Genomic DNA, 15,114 nt, shown 5'->3' on the forward strand with positions numbered 1-15,114 from the left:
AGTTCCACAGCAGCTTTTAAAAGGCCTGTAAAAACAGTTTTTGTTCATGTTAGGACTTTATTTTGGGTCCCAGCTGCCACGACACAGGCTCTGAACACGAGGCCTGGCCACGGCTACTCCCTGCTCAAGCGAAGCACCACCGCTTGATACGCCTGAGGCGAGGGATAAAAACCACCTTCCTCCAAACTATGTGGAGAAAGGGGTTAAATGGAGAAGGATTTCAATATATAAAATAATACACTGTGAGTTATATGTGCTGAGGTGAATTATTGTCAGAGTGGGTGTTAAATGAATAAACTTCAGGTGATAAATGCCAAACAGACACGTGGGATTTTTGTGGTAGTTAAAACAAAATGATTAAAATTTATTTTAAAAGTTCACAAGCTTTGTTTCAAAATAAAACGTTTAAAAATCTTTTTGAAACCTTTCATCCAATCCTTTCACCCATTCACATACACACTTTCCTGTCACATACACAATCACTCTTGAGCTTTCTTTATTATCAGTATTGTTTAATAAACATCAACTATGTGCACACCACACTCCAAAGCCACCACTCTCTACGCTGAACCTCAAATTCTCCAGACCCAAGTACTCTAAACCCTAAGAGCTAACACACAGAGAGCGCTAAGAGAACCCAAAAGTCTCCCTCAATCCCCTCCGTCCTTCCCTTATATATCACTCCTCCCCCTCCCAAGACATTCTAACTCCGCCCACTCAGGCCAACATTCTAAAAACCACAGACTTACAAACTCCAGACTGACTTGTGGGGTATAATGCCACACCAGCTCCTGACTGTATTTTTTAAATTGGTAAGTTCCAAGTGGCCAGATCTTATTCCTGATTGGCTGCCCCATGGTGCTGAGTGATTGACAGCTCTGGGACAGGTCACAAGGTGCTCTCCTCTGAGACAATAGGCAAGCTCCCTTTCTAGTAGGGACATAACTATCCTATTTCTTTGATTCTAAGACACACTTTTCCCCCCATATAAACATCTCTAAAAATGGGGTGCGTCTTAGAATCGCAGGTGTGTCTTGGTTTTTTTTTCTCTTTTGGTGGTACTGAAATTAGTGTGCGTCTTACAATCGATGGCGTCTTACAATCAAAGGAATACGGTAGTCTTGGTCTTGGCTTAGCGGTCCTGATTTGTCCTGCTGTTCCTGGCTGAGCCCCAGGTCTGTTGGTACCAATGGAGGCCTGTTTTCTTTTTTAATCTGTTGTGCGGGAGGGGGCAAAGTCAGCTGGAGCAGCTCTAGCAGGAAGCATTACACCTCCCCTTCCTGTGTACAGTGGTCACAATCCAGATTTCCTTTGGAGTAAAAAAAGCCACACCCAAAACAAACCCAAGAGGGTCAGCTACACATTATGTAATTCAGGTAACGTGTGGTGTGATTCTTAGTTGAGGTCGTTGTTCTGAAGACACTCCTAGGCAGAGCTTGTGAGAACTATTGTCTTCTGATCAATTTCGCCTGCGTTGTTTAAAATAGCAAGTTTCTAAACCCTCTAACTGTGAAGATACTGAAATAGCGAAATCTCTATCAAATTCTAAATGTGTGGGGCGTAGTGCCACTCTTGTGGACACTTCAGTCCATGCAGCATCCCAAATTGACTTGGAGTGCTTTTGCCACTGATCTACTGAGTTTTGGAGCAGTGGATGGTGCCAAGATTCACAATCGTTAGATTTCAGCGCTGGGTTTGAAGGTTGAGTCATTTAAGTCCATTCCAGATCAAAACTGGACTTCAGCATGGGAGTCCTGAGCAGCCTGCAGCTCCAACAGGCCCTCTCTGTTGTCCTTCGATAATTGTGCAGCTTCACTGAGGCAGGAAGGAGAATCCAGTCCTTGCTGTTCAGGACACGGCCCACAGGGTATGTGTGGGCTCTTGGCATTGTGGGAAATATAGTTCCAATGTACTGAGGCATCCCAAGCCTCAAAGGTGATTGTAGCCACCTGAACATCAAGGATTAAGCTCTCTGTGCTGCCTCTTCCCCACATCAGGTGACTCTGCAGAGGCAGCACAGAGGGCCTGAAGCTTGCCACACAGGCTACAGGTGGTTCTGATGACTGGGTGACTCTCAACATGTGGGAACTATGTAGGTGAGATCCTGCAGAACGTTACTGAAGTTTGGCTCAAAGAAATTTAAAAGCCCTACTGAAGGAAGGGTGCCACGTTTCAGAATACCTTATTAAAAGAGTTAAGCAACCTTTCAGTAAGTTTTGCAGGAATGAGTAGTTGTTTATTAATTATCACCTTTGTGCTTGTAGCTTTATCTACAACGCTCAGGGAGAGGAAAGCATGTAAGATATGAAGCACCGTACATGAACTAAAGGTTTCTGGTAAAGGCTGACTGATGAAGTAATGAAATGTGAATACAATCTGGAGTAGTCGTTTCACTCTGTATAGTGTTTTTATAGCAAATAGTGCTTTATAAGAATATGTTTCACTTTGTGCAGTTTCTCAGCAAACATACTGCTTTATAATTATATATCATCTGTGCATTATATTTACAGCAAAAAAGTAGCTTTGATTTTTATGGTCATGCATATATTTTGTTGTGACAATAAAGAATTGAATGTTTGGCTAATTCAGTTATCTAGTTGCACAGTTTATCTTCATATTATTAGTGTAACGGTCTCATGTTTCATGCTTGTTAACTGTGTGGGCTCCTCTCTGTTGTTGTGCACTGGCTATGACATAGCCAGGCACGTAGGCTGTGGAGACCTGGGGTCCTTTATGGGAAATGCCAACTGTTACTTTCGGCCTGGGATATGAGTCCAGGGAGTCCAGGGCATGGGTGTGTTCCTGCTCATGTCAGGTCAGAAAGTAACAGCTGGATTTCCAAGTTAAAGGACTAGCATCTCAACAGGCTTCAGCCTCAGCACCTTGCTTCAAAACAAAACAAAACAAAACATTGGTCTCTGAAGAGGACATGCTTTTGGGGAGCTAGGAAATAATTCAGTGATTATTTCCCCCTTTTATTCTGGTTCTGGAAGAATATTTGCTACAAAGAACAATACCGCAAGGCCACATTTCCCAAAAAACAGTTAGCAAAATCTTAAATCCGCAAGCTTAGGGTTTGGGACACATACACAGGGTGTGGGAGGGGTGCACAGGCTGGAAGCCCGTCAGCGCCGAATGCGCTTGAGTCACACCGGCACCAGTCCTCGATGACATCCCCACTGCCCGAGCACCACAGGGAACTCATGGTGGCCTCCTGCAACAGCTGAGAGAGAAAGAGAACAAGAAAAAGCACAGAAGGAGGGTTGGGAACACACAAGAAGGTTCTCACCATGGGGCAAATTGAAACCCCCACCCCAAGTTTGTCACCCTACTCAGAGACTTCAAAACAGGGAATTTTTCTTTAGGGGAGGGGGCTGAAAACAGGGGCAAAGTTTTGGCTCACCTTTTAAGTAACGCTCCAGGTGGTGACAGTGACCACACTGCACATTGGTGCTCAACACCATTCCCACCCCCATTCAACTCCCTGGTACATGAGTGAGGGGAGGGAGTATTGCGCACACTCTGATTTGTCTTCGTGATAATGAAATACAATCAGTCAGACTTGTCTGTGTGACATTGTCAACAAAGCCAAAGCAGAGTGAGGGCAATGCTTCCTGCCCTTTGCCCTCAGCCCTGCTGCAGTCAAAGGGGCGAGGGAGGACAGGACAGAAGAGCAGCAGATGCAGACAATTTGAGGAGAATACACAGGAAAGTGAAATAGTAGCAAACAAGGTTTTGTGAAACATTCCTTCACAAAAGGAATTTGTGCAGCCCCTATTGTGCACAGATTTTTCATTTTATTTAAGAATGTTCAGCTCAGCCCCACCATGTATGGGAAAGACTGTTACACAAACACTTGCCTCTTCTCCTAACTTCCCGCCATTGAACCACTGGCTATCCTGTGTACCTGTTACTGCCTTGTCCTTCAGAACCACCTACCATGGTTCTTCCTACTTAACTTTTCTATACTGTTTTTCTTGCGTGTCCAAAGGTCCTCACACATATTATCACAATATACAATGACACCAAAGTCTGCAAGGTATACCGTTGCTGATTGGAGTGGACGGGCAAGGAGGTTGAGAGGGAGAAAGAGTGCAGGAGGCTTATTTAAGGCTATGAGTTCATGGAAGAGGTGAGATTAGGACCCCAGACTTCCCAGGTCATGATTCATACATCCGATGCAGACTGATGTGGAAGGAAGTGACACTGAGGTCAATGGACCTTACTCCCAAGAAGGGTGCATAGGATAGGTTTAGTTATAATACAACACTAGCTCTCTATAGAATACAGTGAGTTTATTGGGGCAACAAAGAAAGAACAAATACTTAAAAGGTTGTCACACAGAGGAGGGCCAGGATCTCTTCTCAATCCTCCCAGAGTGCAGGACATGGAATAACGGGCTCAAGTTACAGGAAGCCAGATTCCAGCTGGACATCAGGAAAAACTTCCTGACTGTTAGAGCAGTACAACAACGGAATCAGTTGCCTGGTGAAGTTGTGGGCTCTCCCACACTAGAGGCGTTCAAGAGGCAGCTGGACAACCATCTGTCAGGGATGCTTTAGGGTAGATTCCTGCATTGAGCATGGGGTTGGACTCAATGGCCTTGTAGGCCCCTTCCAACTCTGCTATTCTATGATTCTATGAAAGGTACAGGGAATGGAAAGGAAAATGTAGGAACTCAGTAATCTAGGAAGAGAGCCTTGAGGCATAGGCCTGGGTTGATTTGCAGACCGCTCACTGAAGGTCAGGGCAGACCTTCCTGTTCCTAAATACCTCAAAGCAGACATGTGATGAAAATCCCACAGTGAAATTCACCGCACTGGGTTTTGAGAAGATGTATACATGTCTTGTGCACCTAGGCAATGCATCCCACTCTGAGCCACATTGACTGCTGATGTGCTGCCCAGAGTTCTGAAGTTCTTGGATCTCTTTAAGAATATGCACATATTCTTAAAGAAATATGTGCATATTCAAAGTGTATAAATATTCCAAACCACTGCATTTTTACTACCCAAGCAGAGAATCTGTGCAGAATTAGGGATGCTCAGACACCCCCTGTTCCATTGTGTTACTGTCCCATGGGTTGGCTTTGCCCTTTGTTCCACTCCACCTGTCCTTTGGTTTAACTTGGAGATTTTTAAAATAAATTTTGGAATTGGTGCATGCAGTTTGCCGGTTTTCAGTTCCCATATTCCCCCCTCTTGTATATTATTGCTGCAAACAAAGTATAAGTGAGCACTGATAAAAACAAAAAAATAATAATTTTCAATTACAAGGCTCCCTGGTGTGTGGCATTCAGCAATATACAGTGGTAGCCAAAATTGTGGACACTTTTTGAAATGTTCATGTTTTACAACTTTGCATGCTTATAGAAAATGTTCTGCTTCACGAAATTCAAATGTTTGTATATCAATTGAAAGACCTGATTCACGTAATACAACAACCCTGATTCTTTTCCTGGGTGTCCAATCAACTCTTTTCTTTGGTGCCATTGCTATTTATGATGTGTGTACATACACTTTTAATTTGAGAAATACTTCAAATATTCACACAATCTCCAATTGCGCTTCAGTTACAGAACAAACAGCAAAATTGTCTTTCCCCAACTTGAAACATGATGTATTGCAGCTACTGCCTTGTGATTGGTCCCCAGAACAAGGGCTGTGATTGGCCAGTAGGGTTTGCAATTCCAATCCACTTCTTCACTCAATCACACCTGTTTGTTTTTAGACTAAAGTAAGCATAACTTTTTTTGTACTGCAGATATTTTCATTCTGGGTTTTTTTTTAATTTAATTCAGCACTAAATTCTCTTTCAATTGATATAGAAGTATTTGAATTTCATGAAACAGAACATTTTCTATAAGCATGCAAACCTCCTCCAGGTGCCTACTCCAAGAGAGGCTCAGAGTGTGGCAATGAGGGACAGGGCCTTTTCGGTGGTGGCCCCCAGACTATGGAATTATCTCCCTGACGAGGCTCACCTGGCACCAACGCTGCTATCTTTCCGGCGCCAGGTTAAGACTTTCCTCTTTGCCCAGGCATATGGCGGCACAACTTAATCACCCACATGTTTAGCTTTTTAACGGTTTTTAATGCTTTATGTGTGTATGTTCTGTGTTTTAGAGTTTAAAATTTTGTATACTTGTTTTTATCTCAATTTTAGAATTTCTGTAAACCGCCCAGAGAGCCCTATGGGAGCGGTATACAAGTGTAATAAATAAATAAATAAATAAAACATGAACATTTCAAAAAGTGTCCACAATTTTGGCCACCACTGTAGTTGTGCACAGCGGAAAGTATACAGGGGTTGGGGGTGGGGGAGACATGCAGTTGAAAACTCCAGAAAACATGCACATGCACACTGATTTGAACACAGCCCAAAATTAAAAATAGAAGAATGGAGAATTCATTAATGTATCAGTGGCGCTCTGCAGAAAACATCAGCTAATGCAGAACCCCAAAATCTAAGGATAATTTTTTCAGGGCGAGTCCACTTGTTTAAGAATCTCAAATTTCATCCTGTTTCAAGACAGTTTCTAGATGTCCTGGTTTAAATAGAAGCTTGGAAATGTTAGCCTGTATTTTCCACACTCCTTTCCCCTCTTCCACCCACTTCCCCTCTCCAAATAATCCAGTTTATTTCCAAACCTGAATGACTAAGAAGAGGTCAAAGAGGAACCTTTGACACCTTAAGAACGTTCACTCTTTATGTGAGAGCAACGGGTGCTAAAATTAGCCCTTCCACCCGTACTGAGCCACTCACTCACCTTCTGAGTCTGATTGTTGGTGACCAGCTCATAAATGGGTGCTGCTTTGGTGACCTCCAGGAGGATGGGTTCAGCCAGAGCATCTGGGCTAGAGGTCACGTGACATAAAGGACAGGATGAAGGGCAGCGGCCTCTGCTTTGGCACTCCATACGCACGCCGGCTGCCATGCGCTTGGTCCCCGATTCTGACAAACTGGCAATGTACTCTGGAAAAGTGAGGACCCTGGGATCTCGCTCACGCTCTTCAGACTCATCCGAGGGGGAATTACCTGCAAGAAACAGCATTAGATAGAATCAGGCAAAAGGGAGTAATGACCTGATTCGCTTATTTATTTATTTATTACATTTTTATACCGCCCAATAGCCAAAGCTCTCTGGGCGGTTCGCAAAAATTAAAACCATAATAAAACAACCAACAGGTTAAAAACACAAATATAAAATACAGTATCAAAAGCACAACGAGGATAAAAAACACGCAGCAAAATTGATGTAAGATTATTAAAATACAGAGTTAGAACAGTAAAATTTAAATTTAAGTTAAAATTAAGTGTTAAAATACTGAGAGAATAAAAAGGTCTTCAGCTGGCGATGAAAAGAGTACAGTGTAGGCACCAGGCGGACCTCTCTGGGGAGCTCATTTCACAGCCGGGGTGCCACAGCAGAGAAAGCCCTCCTCCAAGTAGCCACCTGCCTCACTTCCTTTGGCAGGGGCTCACGGAGAAGAGCCCCTGTAGATGATCTTAAGGTCCGGGCAGGTACATATGGGAGGAGGCGTTCCTTCAAATAACCTGGCCCCAAACCGTTTAGGGCTTTGAATGTCAATACCAGCACTTTGAGTTTTAGAGACACAAAACATTAGACAAAGATGTGGATATATTAGCATCTGCAGGAATCAGGTGTGGATTTTAGGCTAGGGCAGTCCTGAATGGTAAGTTTTTATAGTTTTGTTTTTAAAGATAGCTTAATTGTTGTGCCTTTCCCTAAAGAATCCTGGGAATTGTAGTTTGTTGGTGTAAGGAAGGGGTTAAGTGTACAAAGAATTGCTGTTTTCAAGAATTTTTATTCATTGTCTATTGTCTGTTATAGAATTGCAGAAGTACCGCTTATCTCTCCACCTGGCCGTGGGCGTGAGGCCATCTCCTGGCTCCATCAAGGCGAGAGAAGTGGCCTTGGGGCAATTTGCATCTGTGAAGGGAAAAAATGGCCCATCTGGAGGGAGGGGGGAGTAGAATAGCTGAGTGGCCATAAAAAGTCTACCAAACGTGGGGCCTGGCGTCTGAGCTGAAGGACACCTGGCTGGGGAAGTATATTCTGTAACAATGTATTAGTATTGCTGGTATTGGGGTTCAGGGTGTTATTTCTGTATCAATTTTAGTAGCTAATCTGATGTGATGCTTGCCTCTTACCCTTCCAATTTCAATAAAGGATTGGGCCTAACCCTTTCAATTTGAGAGCTGTGTGCTTTATTCCAAGATCTGTGCAAAATCCAGTGGACAGCCGGTTTGGCTGAGAGTGGTTTCCTTTACAGTTGGGGATGCCTGTAATCCTGTTAAGAGATCTCCCTCTTTCCTGACATTCTTCTAGCATGTTTAAAAATGTCAGCCTGTTTTCCTTTTATCTTTCTCCCACTATTGACTAAAGACGTACAACTCCTTCCCCTATATGACTGACATTCCACCACACAGATCCACTCAGAATAATTTCTAACTTCTTCATTTTCTTCTGTAAAAGGAATAAATAAGCAATTTATGTTGGCTGTAAAAAAAATTCCAAAATCCATATCAGTATATATCACGACCACCTTCTTGAGTCCAGTGGGCCTACTGGCACCGAATGTCTGCAAATCCTCCTCCACCATATCATGTGAAGACTCCGACTGACATCATGACTTCAACATCAAGTCAGCCTGCGTGGTTTTCTCCCCTGGCCCAAACCTGCTTTTTGTAACATCTTGCCGGATTAAGAAAGCTGGAGATTTCGAAGGCATAACACATTTCTTATAACATTTGAGTTGGCCTAATAAAAAGTATTACACTAATACAGTTTTTAGAACTTTTCTTGAAAAGTGACATTCAAAACTAAATACCGTATTGTCAACAGTAGTGTCAGTCCTGATAAGAATGATTCTACTACTTCTCAAAACTTGACACGATCCCCGTCGATACAACCTAAATGCCGCAATGAATTTTTGCATTACAACTTCACATTGTTGTCAACAAACTCTCCATGGGAACCTATGAAGTAAGAGTAGTCTTTGGTAGCTAGATATTTAAACCAAAGCTGCTGAGAGCAGACTCCTGGCTCTAAGAGCACAATGCTCCTCAAGTAGCCCTCAGTCTGGACTCTTTCCATCTTTGCTAGGGAGGATGCAAATATCCTCGGTTTTCCACTCCCTATGCAAAACTTGCATGTTTAAAGATGCAGATAAATCACCCAAACAGGCAGCAAAGTTGAAAAATGTCAGGTGGGGGAGATGGAGAAGGAGCCCTTTTTCAGGTCAGCACTGGTAGATGGCGTTTTCAAGTGTTGGATGGTGCACAATTAAGCCAATTGTACCAGGTAGGTGCAGCAATGATTCTGGTCTGCATTATAATGAGAAAGATGGTGCTTTTCAACAAGGAACAATGTGCAAAAAACGGAAACTGCAAAAGTGATGCACAACCACAAAGCAGCTTTTAAATTGACCTCTGGGGAAAAGCTTACAGGAACTGGATCATTGAAATGGAGGTAGGGCAGAACTTGGGAACGAGCGTGCGTTGAACCACCTCACTGCCTTGCTTGCTCAGAGAAATCCAGTGCCTCGTGGTCCACATAGACCTATTGCCTTGTAGTCCCAGAGAGAGTTTCCCCTGTGAAGCATCCATTGCAGCGTCCATCCTATGGTGCAGCCCAATCACTCTGTGAACTCAGTCTTTCTCTGTGGACAAGGACGAGCATCTCCTGCGCCTTCTGGATATCTTTTGCGGGCCTCTCAGAATCCTAGCGAGTTGTGTTGTTGTTTATGAGTTGCTGACTCTAAGTCCAGTGGCTTACCGGTTAAGCTGAGAGTGTGGTACTGAGGTTTTTCAGGGTCTTGAATCAAATGCAACCATACATCTAGCATGCTTTAACAAGCTTCCCTTCCTTATCTCCTTCCCTCAATTCCCATACCTCTCTCCATGTTCGTTATTTTCCTTGGATTAGTCATGATCCAAGGAGATAACTTGTTTTTGGGCTCTCTAGTCCAGATTCCATTTTTTGCAACAAATTGCATGCCCAAGGGGTCCCTAATAGTAGCTTAACCAGCGGTTTGGTCTCCCCCTCATCTCCTTGGGCCCAGGAGTTCTGCTATTTGGCCGTTTCCAGATAACTTGGTACTCTAAATACAGTAATTATGCCGAGCCACTAAAACTCGAAGAAACCCCTCTGTTTCTATTATTAGGAATAGTCTGGTAGTCTGGTGCTACAGGGTCAGTATACTAATCAAACCTCTTACTTCTTATGTATTTCTTTGTACACTTGTCAGTGAGCTGATTTGCCTGTTTCATTGAAGTACAGTGCATAATCTACTACGTGTGCCCCACACCTCTGCAAAAGATCCCTATATTCCTGGTTCATCAGCCAAAGGTGTGAGTTCAGACATATGTGAATGAGGACATTGGGTAACACTGGATTGTAGTGCTTTTGAAAGCCAATTGTCCCAGTGATGTGAGAAATTGGATAGGGATCTACATTAGAAACATGGTGTTTCTGAATGTGCTCCTGTGTATGCAACGAGCAACAATCCTGCAAAACAATGGCTCAAATCCTGCCAAATTTGTACACTTGCCAGTCCCCAGGAATGGAGGTAAAATAAGGGGAAGGAATGCATTCAATGGAAAAGGCTGCCTATATTTAAGTGAACACTAGGTGGTGCAATGAAGTCACAGAACATAACAGGTCTGAAATCTCTATCAGATGTCTAGTGGGACAGATCTGCATATGTTACCAATGGCTGTAACAGTGACCCACTGTAACAGAGCCAATAGCAGATGGGCTGCAGGCATGGGGTATAGATGGACAAAAGATGAGCATTCAGAAGATGGTCTAGTCTCTACTAACTACTATATCAAACCTCTTACTTCTTATGTAAGGGCGTTTTCTAAACCATCCATGTTTAAAAGTGCAATCAAATAGCACCACATAAAGGAGAGGTGTTATTTTTTTAATTTTTCCTCCTGGCACTGCTCCTTTGCTATTAAGAACAGCTTGAACCACAGAAGCTGCACATTCAGAGGTGTAGAGCCAGAAGAAAAAAGCAGCAAAAGTTTACTGTCTCAATCCAATAAGTCCTTTCATAAGTTAACATGAGTTACTGGTGGATAAACGTATTCCTTATTTTTATTAGCAGATTGAACAAATCGGAGAAATCATATTGATAGCCCAAGGCCTTGGAAGGACACTGCAGGAAACTCCCCAAGCACACGCAAGGAACCATCTGGATTCATTATCCTCCAGGGCCCGGTCATCACAGATGATCCTCCTCCCTTGTAGAGGTTACAGACTTGATCAGGTACTTATCCCTTCATGACAACAGAATTGCCAAAGCTTCATCTAGACCAGTGGCTCCCAAAGTGGGCGGTACTGCCCCCTTGGGGGCGGTGGGATTGCATAGGGGGGCTTTAAGAGGCAAGGGAGTGGCAGGGGAGTGCTAAGAGGCAAAGGGGGCAACAGGGGGGCACTCGAGGTGGACTCTTCCGAGAAGCGCCCTCCCAAAGCTGTTAAAACCCAGAGACATTTTTATGGGAGAAGGTAGTTTAGTCCCAAGCCATATAGGGGAAGAATCCATAAATGTATTAATACCGTTTAAGAAGAGTTCTTTTAACGGTGAATTGAAATGTTTCAAAAACACCAAAACGCTAATGAAGAGACATACCCTGTTTGGTGTGCCCCGCCACGCCAGCTGCAAAACAGATTATTAAACGTGGTGATTTAAGACTCATGTTAAGTGACTTTAAACCAGACATTGGAAAACTGGTATCACTTCATCAAGCCCATCCATCACATTAAGAATTTACAGAATAGTGAGGTACTCTACCGCTCAGAGAGCTTTGGCTATGGGGCGGTATATAAATGCAATAAATCAAATCAAATCAAATCTACCCTAGTTACTAAATGTAATATCTAATATACTTGCTAAACGACTATCAGACTTTGAAAAGATGATATCACTGGATCAAGTTCATCAATTATGTTTAACTGAATAAACTAAAAAAAATGTAATTGGATTTTGAATAAATATTCAATTAATTGTTACTGTTTTGAATTTTATTGTTGTTATCTTCCTTAGTGGGTCGTTGAAAAGTGCTATTCTGAATAATGATTTTTATAGTGTAGGGTAGGGGGCACTGGGTGTGAGTTTGTGGAACGAAGGGGGCGGTGACCTGAAAAAGTTTGGGAACCACTGATCTAGACAGAGATCATGGTGTCATTAGGAAATGTTTGGTTTCATGGTTGATCGTCACAAACCTAATCGAGTGGTCTTGAAATTGACTTCAGGTGTTGTGAGTTCTTCACCTCTGGAGGTTTTTAAGAAGAGGCTGGACAACCACCTCTAATGGGTGGTTTAATGGATTTTCCTACACATTGCAGAGGGTCAGACTAGATGATCCTTGTGGACCCTTCCAACTCCACAATTCTACGATCGTACGGTACCATACTTCATAAAATCTGTCAGTCGGTGAATATCCTAGCTGTAGTTGGATCTGCTTAGTTAGTTTCTCCATTGAAGTGAAATGCCATGAGTTTCCAGGCCGCAATAAGCCTGGAAATAACAATTAGCTGTTATTTCTAGTCTTGCTGCAATCCCCCTCCCCAAAAATGAACAATAGTTCTTTGTATTTCAATTATTTGCTGAGTTCAGTATACTGTGCTAATAAACCCATAATTGCATCAGGTTTCACGTCTTGTTCTAAGAGTTCATATTTAAACACTGCCTTCCCAAACTCTTTGAAATGGAAGCAAGTAGTCAAGGAGAATGACTCAGGATTTTAAACAGGGCCGGTCTTTTCCAAAGCTCTTTCTTGTGACCAGGACCCTCCTCTGTCGACTCCTTACTAGGGAGAATATAATTCTGGGGAAGAGAGAAGTATAAAGCAGAGGGCAAGGAATGAATGCCCTGAGCACTGGCTCCTCTCAGCAATGTCCTGAGAATTCTTTACCTGCTTGGGCTGGGAAAGAAGGCAGGATCGAGAGTGGAAGAGAAAAGGAGAAACAAATTCCCCAGATGCAAACATGTTTATTACAAAGCCACAGAAAGCCTGGACTTGAGGAGGAAAAGAGACCTAAAATTCAAGGTGCTACGCAGGAGAGATTTGACCATCGACAGAACAAAGCATACTATGGGACTCCATTCGACAGACATGGGGTTGGCAGAAGGTAGACTACAGGCAATTTCCAGGAAACCACCAAATGCTTGCTGGTTGCTGAGTCTTGTGAGTACGCTGGGCTTGATACTTAATCTGATTTTAAGGCCCTGATTCTGACCTTTAAAAAGAGTGCATTCACAGAGTCACATCACAGATTAGCTATGCCTTAAGTGTTTGGAAAACCTGACTAGGCACTCTTGCCTTGTTATTTTAAAGCATCATAGAGGATCATGAGACTTCTGTTGAGAAGTGCAAGGAGAGACCACTCAAGACTGAAGTCACCCTACCCTGGCGGTGGTGGTGGGGGCTACCAAACAACATTTGGTCAGCGTGGGATTTTTGCTAAGTTAACTCATGGTAACTTATGGAGGGTCTTACTGAAGTGAAGCTATTAATTAGAGCTAACATAAGGGATATAAGGCAACATACAAAAGAATGTGTAAGAGTGCATGCAAAATATAATTCTCATCATATTTGCTATGATTTCTATGAATTAAATATTGGTTTATTGTTTAATATTGAGCCTCGTGTGGCACAGAGCGGTAAAGCAGCAGTTTCTGCAGCTGAAACTCTCCCCACGGCCTGAGTTCGATCCCAGCGGAAGCTGGTTTCAGGCAGCCGACTCGGATCGACTCAGCCTTCCATCGTCCCGAGGTTGGTAAAATGAGTACCCAGTTAGCTCTGGGGGAAAGGTAATAAAGGCCGGGGAAGGCAACGGCAAACCACCCCGCTATAAGGCCTGCCAAGAAAATGTCAGCGAAATCTGGCGTCCCTCCAAGAGTCAGTAATGACTCAGTGCTTGCACGAGAGGTTCCTTTCCTTCCCTTCCCTTATTGTTTAATGTTTTAAAAACTTAAATAAACAGTTAAAAAATCTCAAATGACAATTTTGAGAGATAAATGCCAATCAACTCCCACCATTTATTTATTGATTGATTTAGAGAATGTCGATGTCATCTTTCATAGGGATGGGTGAATCTGTCAGTTTCGCTTTCTCCTGCATTCAACTTTTGTAAACCACAAGTTCGTTTGCTCTGGCAATATGAAGAGCTTTGCAAATTGAAATAAAATTCTCTCCCATCTGCACAAGCCCAGTTCAATAGGTACAGCTATTCTCAGCACGGAGAGGGCCATGATGTACCTGACTGCTGCCATATAGCTGGCAAAGATGAGGAGCCTGTCAGAAAACAAAGTGCCAACCCTAATAAAGTACTAACATGATTGAATGTACACATGGATTCAAAATCAGATGATGACCACAGAGTTTGGGCAGCTTTGTATGATAGGAGGTGATCCTCCAGGTAGAGTAATAATGCTTTAGAAGTAATAATGTGCACCACTTTGAAAATGAACAGGTGTGAAGGCAGGTGTGAAGGGAGCCTGGGTGAACCTTCCCCAAATTAACTGAGTTGGCCTGGAATTTTTATGGGCTCCACTGAGCAGAATTGTGTCAACTGCCCAAGACATTTCTACAGTCAACAGAGCGATGAGGGCTTCAACAAGGCCAGCCATGTCTACTGGAAACTCCTGAGAGCTCTAAGGAATCCACCAGGATCTATCAACCTCAGTTGGTGGATGGTTCTAATAGGTCCACTGCAGGTCCCTGCTGAAGGAGATTGCTACTGAACTCAAAACCTTACCAAGAGAAACCTCCCCCACACACCCCTTCAAAATTCTCATCCTCCTGCCCAGTCGAAGATGTTGGGTCCAGAGTGAGACCTGCTGCATATGCTGGGCAAATGATATGCTGGGGTAGCCCCGCGGTTGTCAACAAACACAAAATCTGAGATCACCTCCATCAGATTAGGTAGGGAGACTGCTGGGCAGTGAGATAGTTCGTACGCTATCAGAATCCCCAATCTTTCCGAAATACTCAACATCTGGTACAAACAGTCAAAACTAGAACTTGCCCAGACAGAAGCCTGGAGAGGAAGGTGGTATCTTTATAGACCAAGGATAA

At 43.2% G+C, this 15,114-nt stretch overlaps 1 protein-coding gene across 2 annotated transcripts in view; it reads right to left on the bottom strand.

Annotated features, from left to right (window-relative positions):
- The window catches only part of ASTN1 (astrotactin 1), a 259,496-nt gene that overhangs the window by 23,323 nt on the left and 221,059 nt on the right, over positions 1–15,114 (bottom strand). For both annotated transcript variants that reach the window (XR_010025831.1, XM_063134053.1), the window contains exons 17-18: positions 6,770–7,038; positions 3,090–3,223 (exon numbers count right to left, since the gene is read on the bottom strand). Coding sequence is in view for 1 of the 2 variants with exons in the window: in XM_063134053.1 (XP_062990123.1) it covers positions 3,090–3,223; positions 6,770–7,038 (403 nt within the window). In the remaining variant the exon portion in view is untranslated. The remainder of the gene's footprint in view (positions 1–3,089; positions 3,224–6,769; positions 7,039–15,114) is intronic.

Source organism: Elgaria multicarinata, chromosome 1 (assembly GCF_023053635.1).
Source record: "Elgaria multicarinata webbii isolate HBS135686 ecotype San Diego chromosome 1, rElgMul1.1.pri, whole genome shotgun sequence".
NCBI lineage: Eukaryota > Metazoa > Chordata > Lepidosauria > Squamata > Anguidae > Elgaria > Elgaria multicarinata.